This window comes from Toxorhynchites rutilus, chromosome 2 (assembly GCF_029784135.1).
Source record: "Toxorhynchites rutilus septentrionalis strain SRP chromosome 2, ASM2978413v1, whole genome shotgun sequence".
Taxonomy (NCBI): Eukaryota; Metazoa; Arthropoda; class Insecta; order Diptera; family Culicidae; genus Toxorhynchites; species Toxorhynchites rutilus.
The window spans coordinates 315,720,883-315,735,286 of NC_073745.1; the positions used below are offsets into that span (position 1 = coordinate 315,720,883).

The 14,404-nt window shown below is 47.0% G+C and overlaps 2 protein-coding genes across 2 annotated transcripts in view; both read right to left on the reverse strand.

Moving 5' to 3' along the window:
• Positions 1-786: 786 nt before the first annotated feature.
• On the reverse strand, positions 787-6,129 carry LOC129767059 (uncharacterized protein K02A2.6-like). The gene is made up of 5 exons (XM_055767674.1): positions 6,111-6,129; positions 4,999-5,288; positions 2,963-4,923; positions 2,341-2,754; positions 787-2,260 (listed from the first exon to the last, which is right to left on the reverse strand). Exons 1-5 carry the CDS (start codon positions 6,127-6,129, stop codon positions 787-789), a joined length of 4,158 nt encoding a protein of 1,385 aa, XP_055623649.1.
• The window catches only part of LOC129771328 (zinc finger protein ZXDC), a 14,474-nt gene continuing 5,810 nt past the window's right edge, over positions 5,741-14,404 (reverse strand). Inside the window, exons 4-7 of the mRNA XM_055774862.1 lie at positions 14,358-14,404; positions 14,205-14,281; positions 7,334-7,502; positions 5,741-7,272 (exon numbers count right to left, since the gene is read on the reverse strand). The exon at positions 14,358-14,404 is cut by the window's right edge and continues 153 nt beyond it. Coding sequence (XP_055630837.1) covers positions 6,148-7,272; positions 7,334-7,502; positions 14,205-14,281; positions 14,358-14,404 — 1,418 coding nt within the window. The 3' untranslated portion in view covers positions 5,741-6,147. The remainder of the gene's footprint in view (positions 7,273-7,333; positions 7,503-14,204; positions 14,282-14,357) is intronic.

Below are 14,404 nucleotides of genomic sequence, written 5' to 3' on the forward strand. Positions count from 1 at the left end.
ATACTGATCAAAATAAACGAACATGTGTTAAAAATTGCATATATTTAAGCGTTTATGAAATGTTTCCCAAAGGAAAGTATCAGGGAAGCAAACCAAAACAAAATAATTCTCTGAAGAAATGCAAAAAGCGAACCAAACAACTCGAAAATTTCTGACACTTACATCGATAGCTATCAATCGCTCGGTGCTATCGAATTGCTCGATTTCTATAATAGTAAAATAGAGCTAACGAGCAAAATTCTTATCGCCTTGATTTCTATAATAGGGCCCTACATTTCGGTTTGTGAGTTGGCAGAGATGCGATATTAGATATGTACGGAAAAGTAAATTCATTCGTAAGTGGTAAATTTAAATTATTGAAATAATTGCACTGGGGGGGTGAAATGAAAATTCACATCCATAATCACATCCAATCACATCCAATGCATGATGGAAGGTGAAGGGAAGAATATTGAACTTGTTTTATATTGCTTTCTCTTTTTGTTCTATTTCAGTTACTGGACGCACAAACACTGAGAGAGCTAAATTTTACGTTCGCGGTTTCGGGGTGGCCGTGTACATGATGTACAAATAAAACACGCACGAACGTAAACATAACAAATTAAAACTATATTACTGAACGGACTAAAAACATACTATCTACATTGAACGATGACGGACTTGCACCCTTTTTATTATGCTGTTGCGCGCATCTCCGGGTGACAGCTTAGCTGCCACCAGTGAGCTCAGCAGTGTTGATGTTGATACCGGTTGTTAGGGATGTCCATGTTCCCAACATCTCCCCTCTTAATACAGCTGGTACGGGTCAAACCTTATCGGCGGTCTTCGCAGACGTGAAGAGCGACGAGGTACCTGTACAGCTGTTTCCACTTCAGTAGGTCTGGATGATAGAGCAGTCGTTGCAGGGGACAAAGGAACTACCTTGGAAGGCATCGAGCTAGAAGTTTTGGCGCCAGATTCTGTTCGGTTTCGAAGCTGGTTGATATGCGAACGAATCATCCGGCTACTCTCAATCCACACGTTGAACATCACCTGTCCAACCCGCTCTAGAATGACCCCTGGTGCCCATCTCCATGAGTTCTTGGAGTGCACCTTGGCGTAGATCGCATCACCTTGCTTGAACGACCTTGGAACAGTTTCACTAATTGTTTCCCGAACAGCTGGTGGACGAAGTAAGTCCAAACTGGTACGAAGTCTGCGCCCAAACATAACTTCGGACGGAGATTTGCCTTCTGGTGCTGACACGTTTGGTGTTGTTCGATAAGTCATCAGAAAAATATCCAAAGCGTTCTGGATTGGTCCTTTTCCCTCTCGAATCTTCTTGATCGCTCGCTTGAATGTGTCTACGAACCGTTCAACTTGCCCGTTGGATTGCGGATGAAACGGTGCGGTTGTCACATGGTCGACACCGTACTCAAGACAAAACTGTGCAAACTCGGCACTAGTGAATTGCGTACCGTTGTCGCTTACAAGCGTTTCTGGCATACCGAGGCGAGCGTAGAGACTTTGTAGAATTCCGATCGTTGCAGATGCTGTGATCGACTTCGTTCTGATGATTTCGACCCACTTGGAGTATGAATCGACGCTGAGCAAGAAATAGTCTCCTTCGATAGGCCCTGCGTAGTCAATGTGAACGCGCTGCCACGGATGCGTTGACTTGGGCCACGACAGCGGCGGTATTTTGGGTGGACTCTTGGCTGCAGCTGCGCAGTTACGACACGCTTTGACATGCGCAGCGATATCCGAATCGATCGACGGCCAGTAGACGAAGCTGCGCGCGATCGCCTTCATGCGCTGGATACCAGGATGACCTCGATGAAGATGTTGTAGGCAACGCGCCCGAAACTCGCTCGGGATCACTAAACGTTCAGCAAACATCACGCACCCTTGAACCGTAGACAGTGAACCACTCCGATCGAAGAACTGCTGAAGTGAACGATTTCGAATGGCCGTTTTTGACTGCGGCCATCCTTGCTGGACGAAACGATAGACCTTGCTAAGAACAGGATCGGAACGGGTGGCGTGCTGTATTGTTCTGAAATTGAGAGGAAGAGCGGTAACTGCATCTAATGCAATTGATCTTACGTCGTTTTCAGTTATGATGCTGGCTACTACAAAATCTTCTTCCGGCTTGACGTGTTGATTGATCAACCGTGACAGAATATCGGCGCTACCAAATTTCGTTGTGTTTATGTAGACGATATTGAAATCGTATAACAGTAACTGGAGTCCCAGCGTTGTAGCCGGTTTGCCGTGTAAACTGGGATGCCGTTTTTCGAACCGAAGATCCGAAGAAGTGGAGCGTGATCGGTTTGCAGTGTGAACTTCCGACCAAACAACATCTTGTGGAACTTGGTAACAGCGAAGATAATCGCCAGTCCTTCACGATCTGGCTGACTGTAGGCTTGTTCAGCGGCTGTTAGTGCTCTGGAAGCGTGTTGAACAACTTTCATCGACCCATCTGGAAACTTGTGGCTGATGGTCGCTCCAACTCCAACCGATGACGCATCCGCTGGTACCACTATCTCGCGTTGTGGGTTATAGTGCGTCAGAAGCAAATCTGAGGTGAGAATCTGCTTGAACGTGGAGAAGGCCTTGTCGCATTCCGCTGACCAGACGAACTTTTTGTCGGTTTTTAGGAGCTCATCTAGCGGATATCGCAGCGTACGCATACTCGGGACGAATTTCCCGTAGTAATTTATCGCTCCCAGAAACGATCGAACTCCAGTGACATCTTTTGGGGCCGGAGGCGATCTGGCGTAGTGGTAACATCCATACCTCTCACGCTGAAGATCACGAGTTCAATTCTCACTCCCGACATTCTTCCAAAAATGGAAGTAAAAAGTGACGAACCAGCCAAAAGTGTTGAAAATCACTATAATACAGATATATATATATATCTTTTGGGGCCGGCATGTTGCAGATTGCTTCGACTTTTGCCGGATCCGGACGCAGACCTTGCCCGTCGATGAGATGTCCCAGATATTTGATCTGATGTTGACCGAACGAGCACTTTTCCGCTTTAATGGTGAATCCGAACTCCTGGATTCGACGAAGGACGGCTCGAAGATTGCGCCAATGATCCGCTTCGTCAACCCCGCCAACGAGAACATCGTCGAGATATCCAGACGTGCAGCTTAGTCCAGCCAGCATCGTATCTACGAGCTGCTGAAAAGCTCCAGGTGCCGCCTTGACACCTGGTGGAAGCCTATTGTACCGATAAAGACCTCGATGTGTGTTGATTGTGAGCAACTCGCGACAACTTTCGTCCACCTCCACCTGCAAGAACGCATCTGAGAGGTCGATCTGGCTATAGACGTTGCAGTTCGCCAGCCTAGCGAAAATGTCCTGCGGCAGAGGAAGTGGGTACTGATGCGGCTGCAGAGCGTCATTGAGGCCTGTAGAGTAGTCCCCACATATACGGATCGCGCCACTTGCCTTGCGAACAACGACGATTGGGGCTGCCCACTCCGAGAAATCGACCGGTGTAATGATGTTGGCTCGTTCAAGTCGATCCAACTCTGTGTCGACTGTGTTGCACATGGCATAAGCCACTGGTCGCTTCGGTCGAAACACTGGGGATTTACCTTCCTTCAACGTGAACTTCACCTTCACCTTCGAGCACAACCCTGGATCGTCGCTGAATACCGTTGGAAAAGCTGCTTGGAGCGCGCTGATTGATGTTGGATAGATGTTGATTTGATTACAAAACTGATCCATAGGCAACGATCCGAGGTTGAACGTGTCGATTAGATCCAGTCCAAGCAGATTGAGTTTCTGCTTAACCACAAAGAATCGACCATGACGCCTCTCCCCCTTGATCACAACTTCACATAAGCATTCGAATTCTAGCTTCAAGGGCTTGCCCGAGGCTGTGGCAGCTTGGACTGTCGCAGGGCCTGTTGTTGGCATTCCAATCTGCCTCCATGTCTGCTCGGAAATGACGCTGATGTCCGAGGCAGTGTCGAGTTGAAGACTGATCTGCCGGCCGTTTACTTCCGCCTTCACAAATCTCCTTCGCTTTCGAACGTTCTTTACTTGCACACTTCTCGTTACCATCAGCTTGGATGGGTGGCGCTTGCCTGGAGACTTCACCTTCTTGGCACTAGCGCAGTACCCATCTTTGTGGCCCATTTGACCGCAATCTTTGCACCGATGTCTGATGAAAGGACAGTCTCTCGAATAATGCATTGCACCACAGTTCCAACAAGGCGCTGCTAGACCGGCACCCCGCTGATTTGAAGATCTTGACTCTGGCGATCCCCGTCCTGCGCGGGAATGCTTCCCATCGAACTGCTTTCGTCTAACTGCCTGCACTGCTGTCGACGAAGACGCTGCCTCTATCATCGCCGTATCGTGCCTAAGGTTCAGAAGACGTTGACATTCATCGGAAATCTGCTCCAACGTAATGTCGTTCCGCTCCTCGATTCGGCTCAGCAACCTGGTCCTGACTTCCGCATCGCTTTCTGCCTTCAGTCCACATACAAACACGAGGCATTTGAACTGGTCCTCCGAAAGCTTCTCCAGTTCAAATTCGACACACAGCTTGTTCACCCGGCATGCGAACGTTTTGTAGTCTTCGGTGGCTTGCTTCGTGACTTGCAAGCACCGATACCGTTTGCTGATCACGGATTCTGGGATACCGAATAAACTCTTCAGCTTACTCACCGTGTCGTCGAACTTCACTTCGTTGGGGCTTTTCGGTAGGATATAGCTGGTATATCGCTCGTGCTCTGACGGCCCCAGTTTTCTCAGCAGCAATCTCACCTTTGCTTCATCGTCGAGTCGAACGGCATCTTTCGCAAACAAATCCTGGTATCGCACGTACCATCCAGCAAATGTGATGTGTTGATCCGGATCGTACCGGAATTCGATGATATTGCTCGCCAGCGAATCAAGAATCTGCTCCGGGTTCGTCGGCACCTAAACATTGATGGCCGACATCACCGCTCGAAACATCTGCTCTTGCTGCTTCAAAAATGCTTGCTGCTGCTGTACCTGCGCTTGAAATTGTTGCTGCATCTGCTGTTGCAATGACTGTTGCATTTGTTGCAAAAATTGCAACATCGTTGGATCGATCGACGTGAAATTTTGTTGCTGTTGCGGGAGGTTAGGTAGAGGTTGTGTTGGCGGAAACATCTGTGGACGAATGAATGTCGGTAGCTGCGGCTGCTGTTGCTGATTTTGCACTGCTGGATCCTGTTGCAATCCATTTCCCGACACTGACTGTTGTTGCAGGTCACTCTCGGGCGAAAAGATACCGTCGTCGGTAATTTTCCTCTTCTTCCCTATAGTGAAAAACCCTCACTCACTCGCGCAAAATGTTCTCAATTTTTTTCCGTTTTCCTTGTCGCCACTTTTACGTTCGCGGTTTCGGGGTGGCCGTGTACATGATGTACAAATAAAACACGCACGAACGTAAACATAACAAATTAAAACTATATTACTGAACGGACTAAAAACATACTATCTACATTGAACGATGAAGGACTTGCACCCTTTTTATTATGCTGTTGCGCGCATCTCCGGGTGACAGCTTAGCTGCCACCAGTGAGCTCAGCAGTGTTGATGTTGATACCGGTTGTTAGGGATGCCCATGTTCCCAACACTAAATTATTCCTCTCGCGAGCGATAAACCTCTACGCTTCGTATATTATGAACCTGTCCATAGTTTGCCGGGGGCGCTGTCTACCCTCACGACAGAGAACCTTTCGAAGCACAAAAAATGTTACCGAAGGCAAAAACAATACACAAACAGATTTATTGCCACTTCTTATATCTGGACTAAAATACGGGGCACTTAACGTTGTATATACTCTCTCTAAAAACATCACACTTGAGGCACAGATAGTTTACACGTTCGGGACGAACTGAAATTGCTTTTTTTCTTGTAGATACGACGTTACGACGTTTGGGTAAATGCGAAGCTAGGAAACAAGATAAGCTTTTGCGCGGCTATTTCAAATAAATATCATCTTATTTCATTTCCTGAATAGGCCACTCGGCCAAACCGATTGCGACTAACAACTAAATAATATGAAAATAATAACAATAAAAAAAAACTAACGCTAACACTGCATTATTGGCACAATTATCGTTAACTAACTGACTAAGCGTTCGTTTAACCATGGCGATTTGCTGCTGCTGCTAGTTAGCAATGGCACTGCTGCCTGAACTGTGGCATCGTATCAGATTTGGTTGAGTTGCAAGTACATTCTTGAGGGTCTCCAGAGTTTTCAGGCAAATGACCACGCAGCATCCTTTGGAAACCCCTTCCATGGGTCCACTGCAGTTACATCCTTGTTGTCCGAGTAGATTGGTGAGCAGTTCACTGAATGGGCCGGAATTCGTCGACTGCGCGGGTACTCTTGAAGCACTACAACAGCCTCCTCCTCCTCCGCTTGATTCTACCGCACGGGATGGCTGTTGTTGATTTTGGTAAAGATTAAAACTGCGCACGGGAGGTTCAGGATGCGACACTAATTGCTGCTGTTGATTGGACGCCGACTGAGGTCTACACGGGCGCTCCGGACCACACCCTCCAAGACAGCCCTGCATCGGATCACACTGGCAATTGACGCATCGACAAATATCCGCTTCGGCTGTAATATCCTTGAGGGTCTTGACCGGTTCCGCGTTGTTGTTGTTGTTGGAATCCTGCTGCTCGGAGCCGCTTGGTAATAAACCTTCCAAGAACAGCTCGTTCAAAATCGTATCCGTATCTTCGTTGCTCAATTGCCCATCCTGTTTGGCCACATTTTGCTCGCTGATCTGAATAGCTTCGTCAATTTCCTTCCGAGCGTTCTCCTCCATCAAACTGCTGTCGTAATAACTATCCAAAAATATCTCCGAGCTTTCGACTTCTTGCACCGCATCACCAAAGTCCGCCACGCTTACGTTGAAGGGCAGATCAACATACGACGGGACACTGGTTGGTAGAGCGACACAGGACGACGTCACCGGATCCAGCGCAACCGGTTTTGTTTCGAGCACCGATATGTCGACCCATGGTGCGTTGAATTCCTCCTCCGAGGCAAGTGCCATTTCCAGCGCTTTGGACTCGTGGAAGTCTACCAGATTGTAGGCCTGTTCCTGATGGGGTGGCTGCTCCTCCGCTTCGGGCAGCGGTTTGTCCAGCGTCAGCTCATCGTCCCCCTCAGCAATCAAATCCAGGGGCGGTTCTTCCTTAACTATACTTTGGTCTTCTTTGGCATTTCGATCGGACTTTCTCTGTTTATTCGCCGCCGATGATGACTTTGGGTGTTTCTTCTTCTGCAAAGAGATTGGATTGGAATAAGCTGCGATTAGAGGATATCGGGTGAAATTGACTTACAGGTTTTTCGTGAGTTTTGGTGTGCGACTTGAGGCTGTGAGGTGTGCTGAAGGATTTTTGGCAATCGGATATCGCACAGGAGAAGGGTCGTTCTCCCGAATGGGTGCGTATGTGAGTTTTCAGATGGTGGGAAGCGGTGAAAGCTTTGCCGCATTTTTCCTCTTTGCACCTAGAATGAAATTGTTCATTAATATGATATTACGAAATTATTTGAAAACGTATACTAATGAAGCTCTAACGTATGCGCGATAATGTTTGAACCATCGTACAAACTCCCGTTTCATACAATGCTTTGGTTTTCTGTGCATGCACGTAAACTATAATTCATATCGTAATAGACTGCGAATAAAAGATGTCTTAGTTTGACAGTTGCAAATGACGAAGTGGCAGCGTATTCGTGATTTGTTCCACGCGCAAAAGACGTACGTCCAATCGTCGTGGGAGTGAAAAGAAAGAGCAACTATCCGCGAAGGTGGTCGCAGGTCGTCCGAGGTAGGCTCGGTTTTCGAGGGTTATCGACGCCATAAAAAAAAGATTCGGGCGAATCCAGGCGTCCAGTGAGGAAAATGGCTAAGGAACACGGGATCAGCTTGAGCTTGAGTAGACTGTACTCTTCGTAGTTGCTCTCCGTGGTTGACCTGAACCAGCAAAATTGCACAAAGAACACACCGAATGACGCTTGAGAGTAGCAAATCATCCTCATTATACCAGTTTCAGTAAATCGAGCTTTGAATAGTCAATAACGACGCCGGCCACGTCCTTACACTCACCAGGAGAAGGGAAGGAATGTTAGTATGATATTCGCCTCCGAAGGCCAAAATGGTCGCTTCTATAGCGTGGTTCCCTAGCGTTTGTCAATGAAGGGATAGTTGTTAGTGAGGGGGAGATAAGAGTCAGGATTCACCGTGGTGAGTGATGTGATTATCCATTTATTTCTTTCCATAATAACCATGGATAACAGTTATTACAACCATCCTTCTTAGGGGCTTTGGACCCTCTGCTCTGGTTCACAATAGTTTCAGGTTCTTTTTCGGACATGCGACACTATAGAGATCCGTCATTCACAGGCGGAGTTAAAGGCTAAGGAACACGGGATCAGCGACTTTACGGCACGCATGTTCGTAAAGATAGATTGCGGAGCGAAGTCGAGGGCACGGAAAAAACTCGCATGAGTACCAACCGCATACGGGACCTTCGAGTCGAGCGCTGTAAGAAAATTTTGAACTTCCTCAAGCGTAAAAATCCGGTAATCTTTTCCACCGAAGAGAGCATGTTTGTCGTGGATCCCGGATAAAATTCCGGAAACGATCGTTCTATTAGTTCTCACCCGGTAAAAGACGTGTCTGACGAGCATAAAAACGTGTATCTGACCAAGCATCCTGCTAGCATTATGGTGTTTGGATTGGTGACTTCCGATGGCAAAAAAGAACCCGGTGTTCGTTCCAGAAGGCGACAAAGTAGACACGGATGTTTACATCGGGATATGAGGTAAGTATGTTTTTCCGTGGACCAAAACGCAGTACGGCCCGAAGCCCAATGTTGTATTTTAATAAGATGGGGCTCCGTGCTACAACTCGAACCGCACTCAGAAGTTCCTACAACACATCTGCCTTTCTGGGCAGAGGATATGTGGCCGCTATCCAGTTCCAATCTTAATCCGCTAGATAACTCAGTGTGGATCGTTGACAGTAAGCATGCAATCTGCCTTGCCTCCAGATACCCCTTGACCAATCAGCGATCAGACTCTGCATACCCCTGCAGACTAATGGTAAGGACAGTCAGCCCGAATAATGTTCCGTCCAACTTCAACCTCACTTGTCACCAACCGTCACTCCACCAATCAGCTCTCAGGTAGGGATAGTCGACGTCCCGTAGATGCGAACGCTATCGGAATCGACGGACAAACTGCGGCATTCCTCAACGAAAATTGAGACTTTTACTCCCAGTTGTCGCGCACCGCTATCTCGTTCGACAAAACCGCCCATCGTTGCCACTGCAGTCCTTCAAGCTGCTTTTTTCTTGACTGGGCAGCCTTTCAAACATCTCTCGACTTTTTACTATCTAGAGACAATCCAACCATCATTACCACTTTCAGCAGAACCATAATGGAGTAAGCCGAAGTCTCCATCCTAAAAACGAAAACCACTCCGGGCAAGAAAGCGCCCGGGAGAGACCCACCTGACTGCCCTTAGCAGCACGACCCTGCAGCGGGTGGCACATCTCAACCTCCTCCCAGTGCACAATGGTCCTGGAGGTGCATTTAAGTGGAAATTAGCATTTCGAGCTCGACAGTTATTGAAGAGAGAGTATTGTCGGGAAGAAATATCAATAACTTTGAGTGGAATTGAGATATTGACATGTTCTGCATCGCAAAATGTTTGTATTAGTAAGTTCTAAAAGTGTTTCGGAGACAGTTTGCATGTGGAATTTGAAATATAAAAGTCAGATAAAAAAAAACAGTTTTTTTTCATGGTGACCCTAACGAGACTTAGAAAAAATACGCTATATCGGTTATTTCAAGAGATAGAAAAAAAATTATTCCACAAAGATATCTTAAATAACTGGGGCTACAATATTGTTGAACTACGTTTACCTCTATCTATAAAAATGAGAAAATTATATTTTTTATTTCATCGACAATTTTGGTCACCCTATTTTTGATGACATAAAAATTAGCGCTCTATCATATGTAACAACTTTGTCGAAGACAGTCTAGAGAATAGCTGTCGAGCTCTAAATGCTAATTTTCACTTAAATGCAACTCCTGGACAATTGTGCAGTGGCAAAACAATCCTAGTTTGGGGCGAACGACTGAAGGTTCCCAAATGTTCTCGTGGAGAATGGTATCAGGAACAACTTCCGAGCCGGGGCGAGCTCGGCCGTTCTGCTAGAATACTTCAAGGCAATCATAGCGATTCAAAAGGACCATCAGGAGTTGAATTTGGGGTAAGCGACGGTACTAATAGTCTGATTTCCAGCAAGAAACTCGCAGACATCTGCCAGATCTTCTCGCTGCTGGTCGTCTCCGATTCGTCGAGTGCCATTGATGCTATCGGTGAGGCCAGATCCAGACATTTATGGGTACAAGCCATCAGGAAGTACCTATTACCCGACACTGTGCTCATGTGAGTTCCCGGGCACAGCACACAGCGACATCGCAGGGTATCTCCCGATTTAAAAACGGTCCAGTGTAACCGATTCCGGTTATGCCACTATGTCCGGGGATCCTCATGAGGACTGTATCAGGCAGCAGATACCTCCTGATAGTTTGTATCCATGGATGCCTAGATACAGCCGTGCCAACGGCATCGAAGACGCTAGCCGAGTCGGTAACTATCTGGATCGGTTTGCTTGACGGGATGGTGACAGCTACGGTCGAGAACACCTGACAAATGTTGACGAGTTTTTTCCCGGAAATAAGAGAGTTATTATAACTGCTTACCCCGAAACTAACTCCTTGCATCCTTTTTGAGCCGTCCGTATAGCGAAATTCATAGTTGTAATATTTTATTGAGACAAGTTCAACAAAGGTTTGCTTCAGACCAACAGAGCTCGTCACGCCCCGGAAGTTGTTCCTGATTGTATTATCCACTCGGACCACCGGCAACCTCCAGTCGTTAGTCCCAAACCAAAGCTGTTTAGCTATCGGTGAGAGGTCGGAGTGTGTCACCTGCTGCAAGATCTCGTTCGTTAAAACAATCAGGTGTGTTTCTTCACCTCCACCGGTTTTAGCGAGAAAACTTGCAGTTTTGCAAACTATCGCCGGGTCAACGAAAATGTCAAACGGAGGTTCTCCTATTTCAGCGCATACCAAGGCTGCTAATGTTGATGGTAGCAGACCAGAGATAATCCGTAGTGCATTGTTGTAAATTTTAGGAGTTTTCAGGAGTTTATCTCTGGCCAGGCATGTCAATTCGAGACCGTAGGAGAGGCGGCTGTTGATTATGGTTCAGCCACCCGTAAACAGATCGTTCGGTTATTACTCCGGTGAGATTTGGAGATTGTTTTCAAGAGGTTTAACCGGGTGGCACAGCTCTTCTTCACCTCGTCGAAACAGTGCTGGAGGTTCAGGTTGCAGTCGACCATCACTCTCAGGATTCTCAATGTTCTACGGCGAGGAATGCAGTCGTTGTTGACCCCCGAATTGCTACCTTGATGTTTGTGATTGCATACCACCATGTAACCACTCTTTTGTGTCGAAAGTCGAAAACCTCGTTCGACAGCCCATTCACCAATAGCATTGGTAGCTGCTTGGATCTTGATGCCCTGTGCGTATTCCCCACCATTACCAAAAAGATGTCGTTTGCATAGGTGAATACGAATACTCCCGTCGGTAGCACCCGGAACAGGTTGTTCATCGCTATCATGAAGAGAGTGACGGCTAAGACGGAACCTTGAGGTACACCCGTTTCCTCATGGAGGCGCTCGAAACTGGTGTTCCCAACCTTTATCTCAAAGGTTCGGCTTATCGCGAAGATTTTCACAAAGAGCAGCAGGTTGCCGTCTACCCTCCAGTCTGTCAATGTCTTCAGAATAAGTGGAATCCAGGTTCGGTTGTACGCCTTCTCCAGATCCAGGACTACCATCTCCAGATGCTGTCGATTATTCCTGGCTTCAGTTACCCCCTCTTCAAGGGATGCAAAATACGTGTTTGTGTCCATCCCCGATCGAAAAGCAAGTCCAGCTTCCTGTTTTCGGTCAAGTAGGTGACGAGCCGTCGATACGTCATCCTCTCTAGGGTCTTGGACGTACAGGAGGCCAAGGATATTAGCCGGTATCCTTTCACGGAGCAGCTGTTCTGGCCGACTTTGGGGATGGGATCACAATACTATGTATCCATTCCGCTGGGGAATCGTGCTTCAACCAGAGGTCGTTAAAGATGTCGAGGATTGTGGTTTGACCTAACGGGGACAGGTGCTTGATCATCTTATAACCGATGTAATCGGGACCAGTGGACTCCCCTTTGGTGGAGTGCATCGCGGATATGAGTTCTACGACGAAGAAGTGTTTATTGAACGGTTTTCCAACCTGATAATTCGGAACCACAAATCGATTGACTGAGTTCGTGTCCGCTTTTTGTCCCTCAGAATCGTGTCCCAAAATCGAGGACTGTTCAGCGAAGTATTCCCCTAGAATGTTCGCAATATCGACTGGATCGCTGTTGGTCGTGCTTGCAGAATAGGGTTTTGGAATCTTCTTTTCGCATTCAGCGCGTTCACACTTCTTCATAGGTCCGCACAGGGCTGGCTTTCGTTGATGGATTCCAGGAAGCCGATTCAACTGTTCTGTTTGGCCCGTGTCACTAGTCGCCTCACCCTTACGTGCTGCGCTCGGTACCTGTTCATCGCCGTTTCTTTCTCCGGGCCATCGTGCCGGATTCGTTTTGCCGCACCCAGGAGCTTCCTCCGTTTCTGGATTTCTATTTTGATGTCCTTAGACCACCAGTACAGCGCTCTCTTCCCAGGGTTGGGCTTTGTTGATGGATTCTGCTGCCTCGGTGATGATTTCGTTGAGCTTCTGCATGGTGGTCGGGTTGCCTTGGGCGATCAGGTGGTTGGAGGAAGCCCTGTACAAATACTAGTCAGATTGGTCGAAGATCCACTTTGATCTTCTGGTGGGTTGCTGCAGTGCGTTTAGGATGATTGAAATCGGTAATGGTTGCTTCCATGTAAGTCGTCTGCTTTGCTCCATCCCAGTTTACCTACCAAGTCAATGCTGGCTGCGGAAATGTCAATGGTTGAACTACTCCAACGATTCGAAAAAATCAGCGATGATGTTCCCCCTAACGTCCGTTGCTTGCATCCCTCAGTTGTGGTGGTGAGCGTTGAAGTCCCCCAGAACGAACGTTTTCTAGTTCCTTCTCAGCCTTATTTATTAGTTCCTCCTCCGTTTTCGTTGATTTCGTTGGAGTAGATCCTCTTCCTCAGATTGGCCCAGAAACTCTCAATGGGGAACGTTCTGAGGAATGGCGGACTTTGGAACAACATCTATCTATCTTCGTGTAATGACCGCAGACCAGGTCCGGCCAAAACACCTCATCCTTGTCCAGATGATATTTTTCCATCCATCGCTTCCAGCCTTGGCTTCTGGGTCACACCTCGCTGTCCGGACACGACCGATCTTGACTTACTTTTCCGCATGATGATGTTCATCCCCTCTAGGCATTTTGTTACACTGAGTCAAACTTTTTCATTTGCTCCGACCTCCCGACCCAAAGCTCGGAACGATATAGCCACCTTTTACTCCGTCTTCTTCTTTAGCTTCAGCTGCAGTTTACGATTTCGCAGTACCGTCGGACGACCGGAATCCGTCTTCTGTTTAACGCTTTCATTCTTCCCCACAAGTGTAAGGATATTATAGATACAAGAACGGGTGTATCCGCGGACTCGAAGTTCTTGACGATGTCCACTTTCTTCGCAACGGGATGGAGCTCCCAGTATGCACAAACCATTACTTTACTTTTTTCGCCATGACTTCCGCAGTTCAACTGAGAGCGCTGTCAAATTTTGTTTGAAAACTCACGGGATACGATGATTGACGATGCACAAGTGCATGAAAAAATGGTTAAATTTTCCATTTTTGCAAATGTTATTCAAGCGTTACTCAATGAATCAGCCACGAAGATCATTGTTCCCCCCTCCACGATAAAAATCACTTATTTTGTTAAATTATGTTTTGAAAATGTTTTAATGTGTATTTAATTTTTATGTCATTTTAAGTCCAATTTTTATGTGAAATGATTTGTTTCTAATGAAACCTTGCGCCAATGTTAAATACCGTTTATACAGAGGCGAACCAACTCAGGAGGCTGAAAGCTTCTCAAATGAAGAATAAAAAAAAATAAAATGCATAACATGAACATTAAACTCACTTGTAAGGCCTCTCCTGGGTGTGAACGCGTGAATGCTTCTTAAGGTCACTCAGGGTGGTAAAAAACTTGGAGCACACCTGTAATGAAAAGCATACATTGATCAAATTGAACCAGTCAAATCAATATCTCTCTCTCTCTCCCGTACAAACCAACCTCACAGTTGAATGTTTCCCCGTTGTGCAACCGCTGGTGCGCCCGTA

Bases quoted from the DNA above. Each gene is read 5' to 3' on its own strand.
- LOC129767059 (XM_055767674.1), bottom strand. The intron at 4,924-4,998 runs GTACAGCAGCAG...ATCAATGTTTAG, and splicing joins AGCAACAATTTCAAGCGCAG to GTGCCGACGAACCCGGAGCA. The intron at 2,755-2,962 runs GCAAGGTCTGCG...CCACTACGCCAG, and splicing joins CTGGGACATCTCATCGACGG to ATCGCCTCCGGCCCCAAAAG.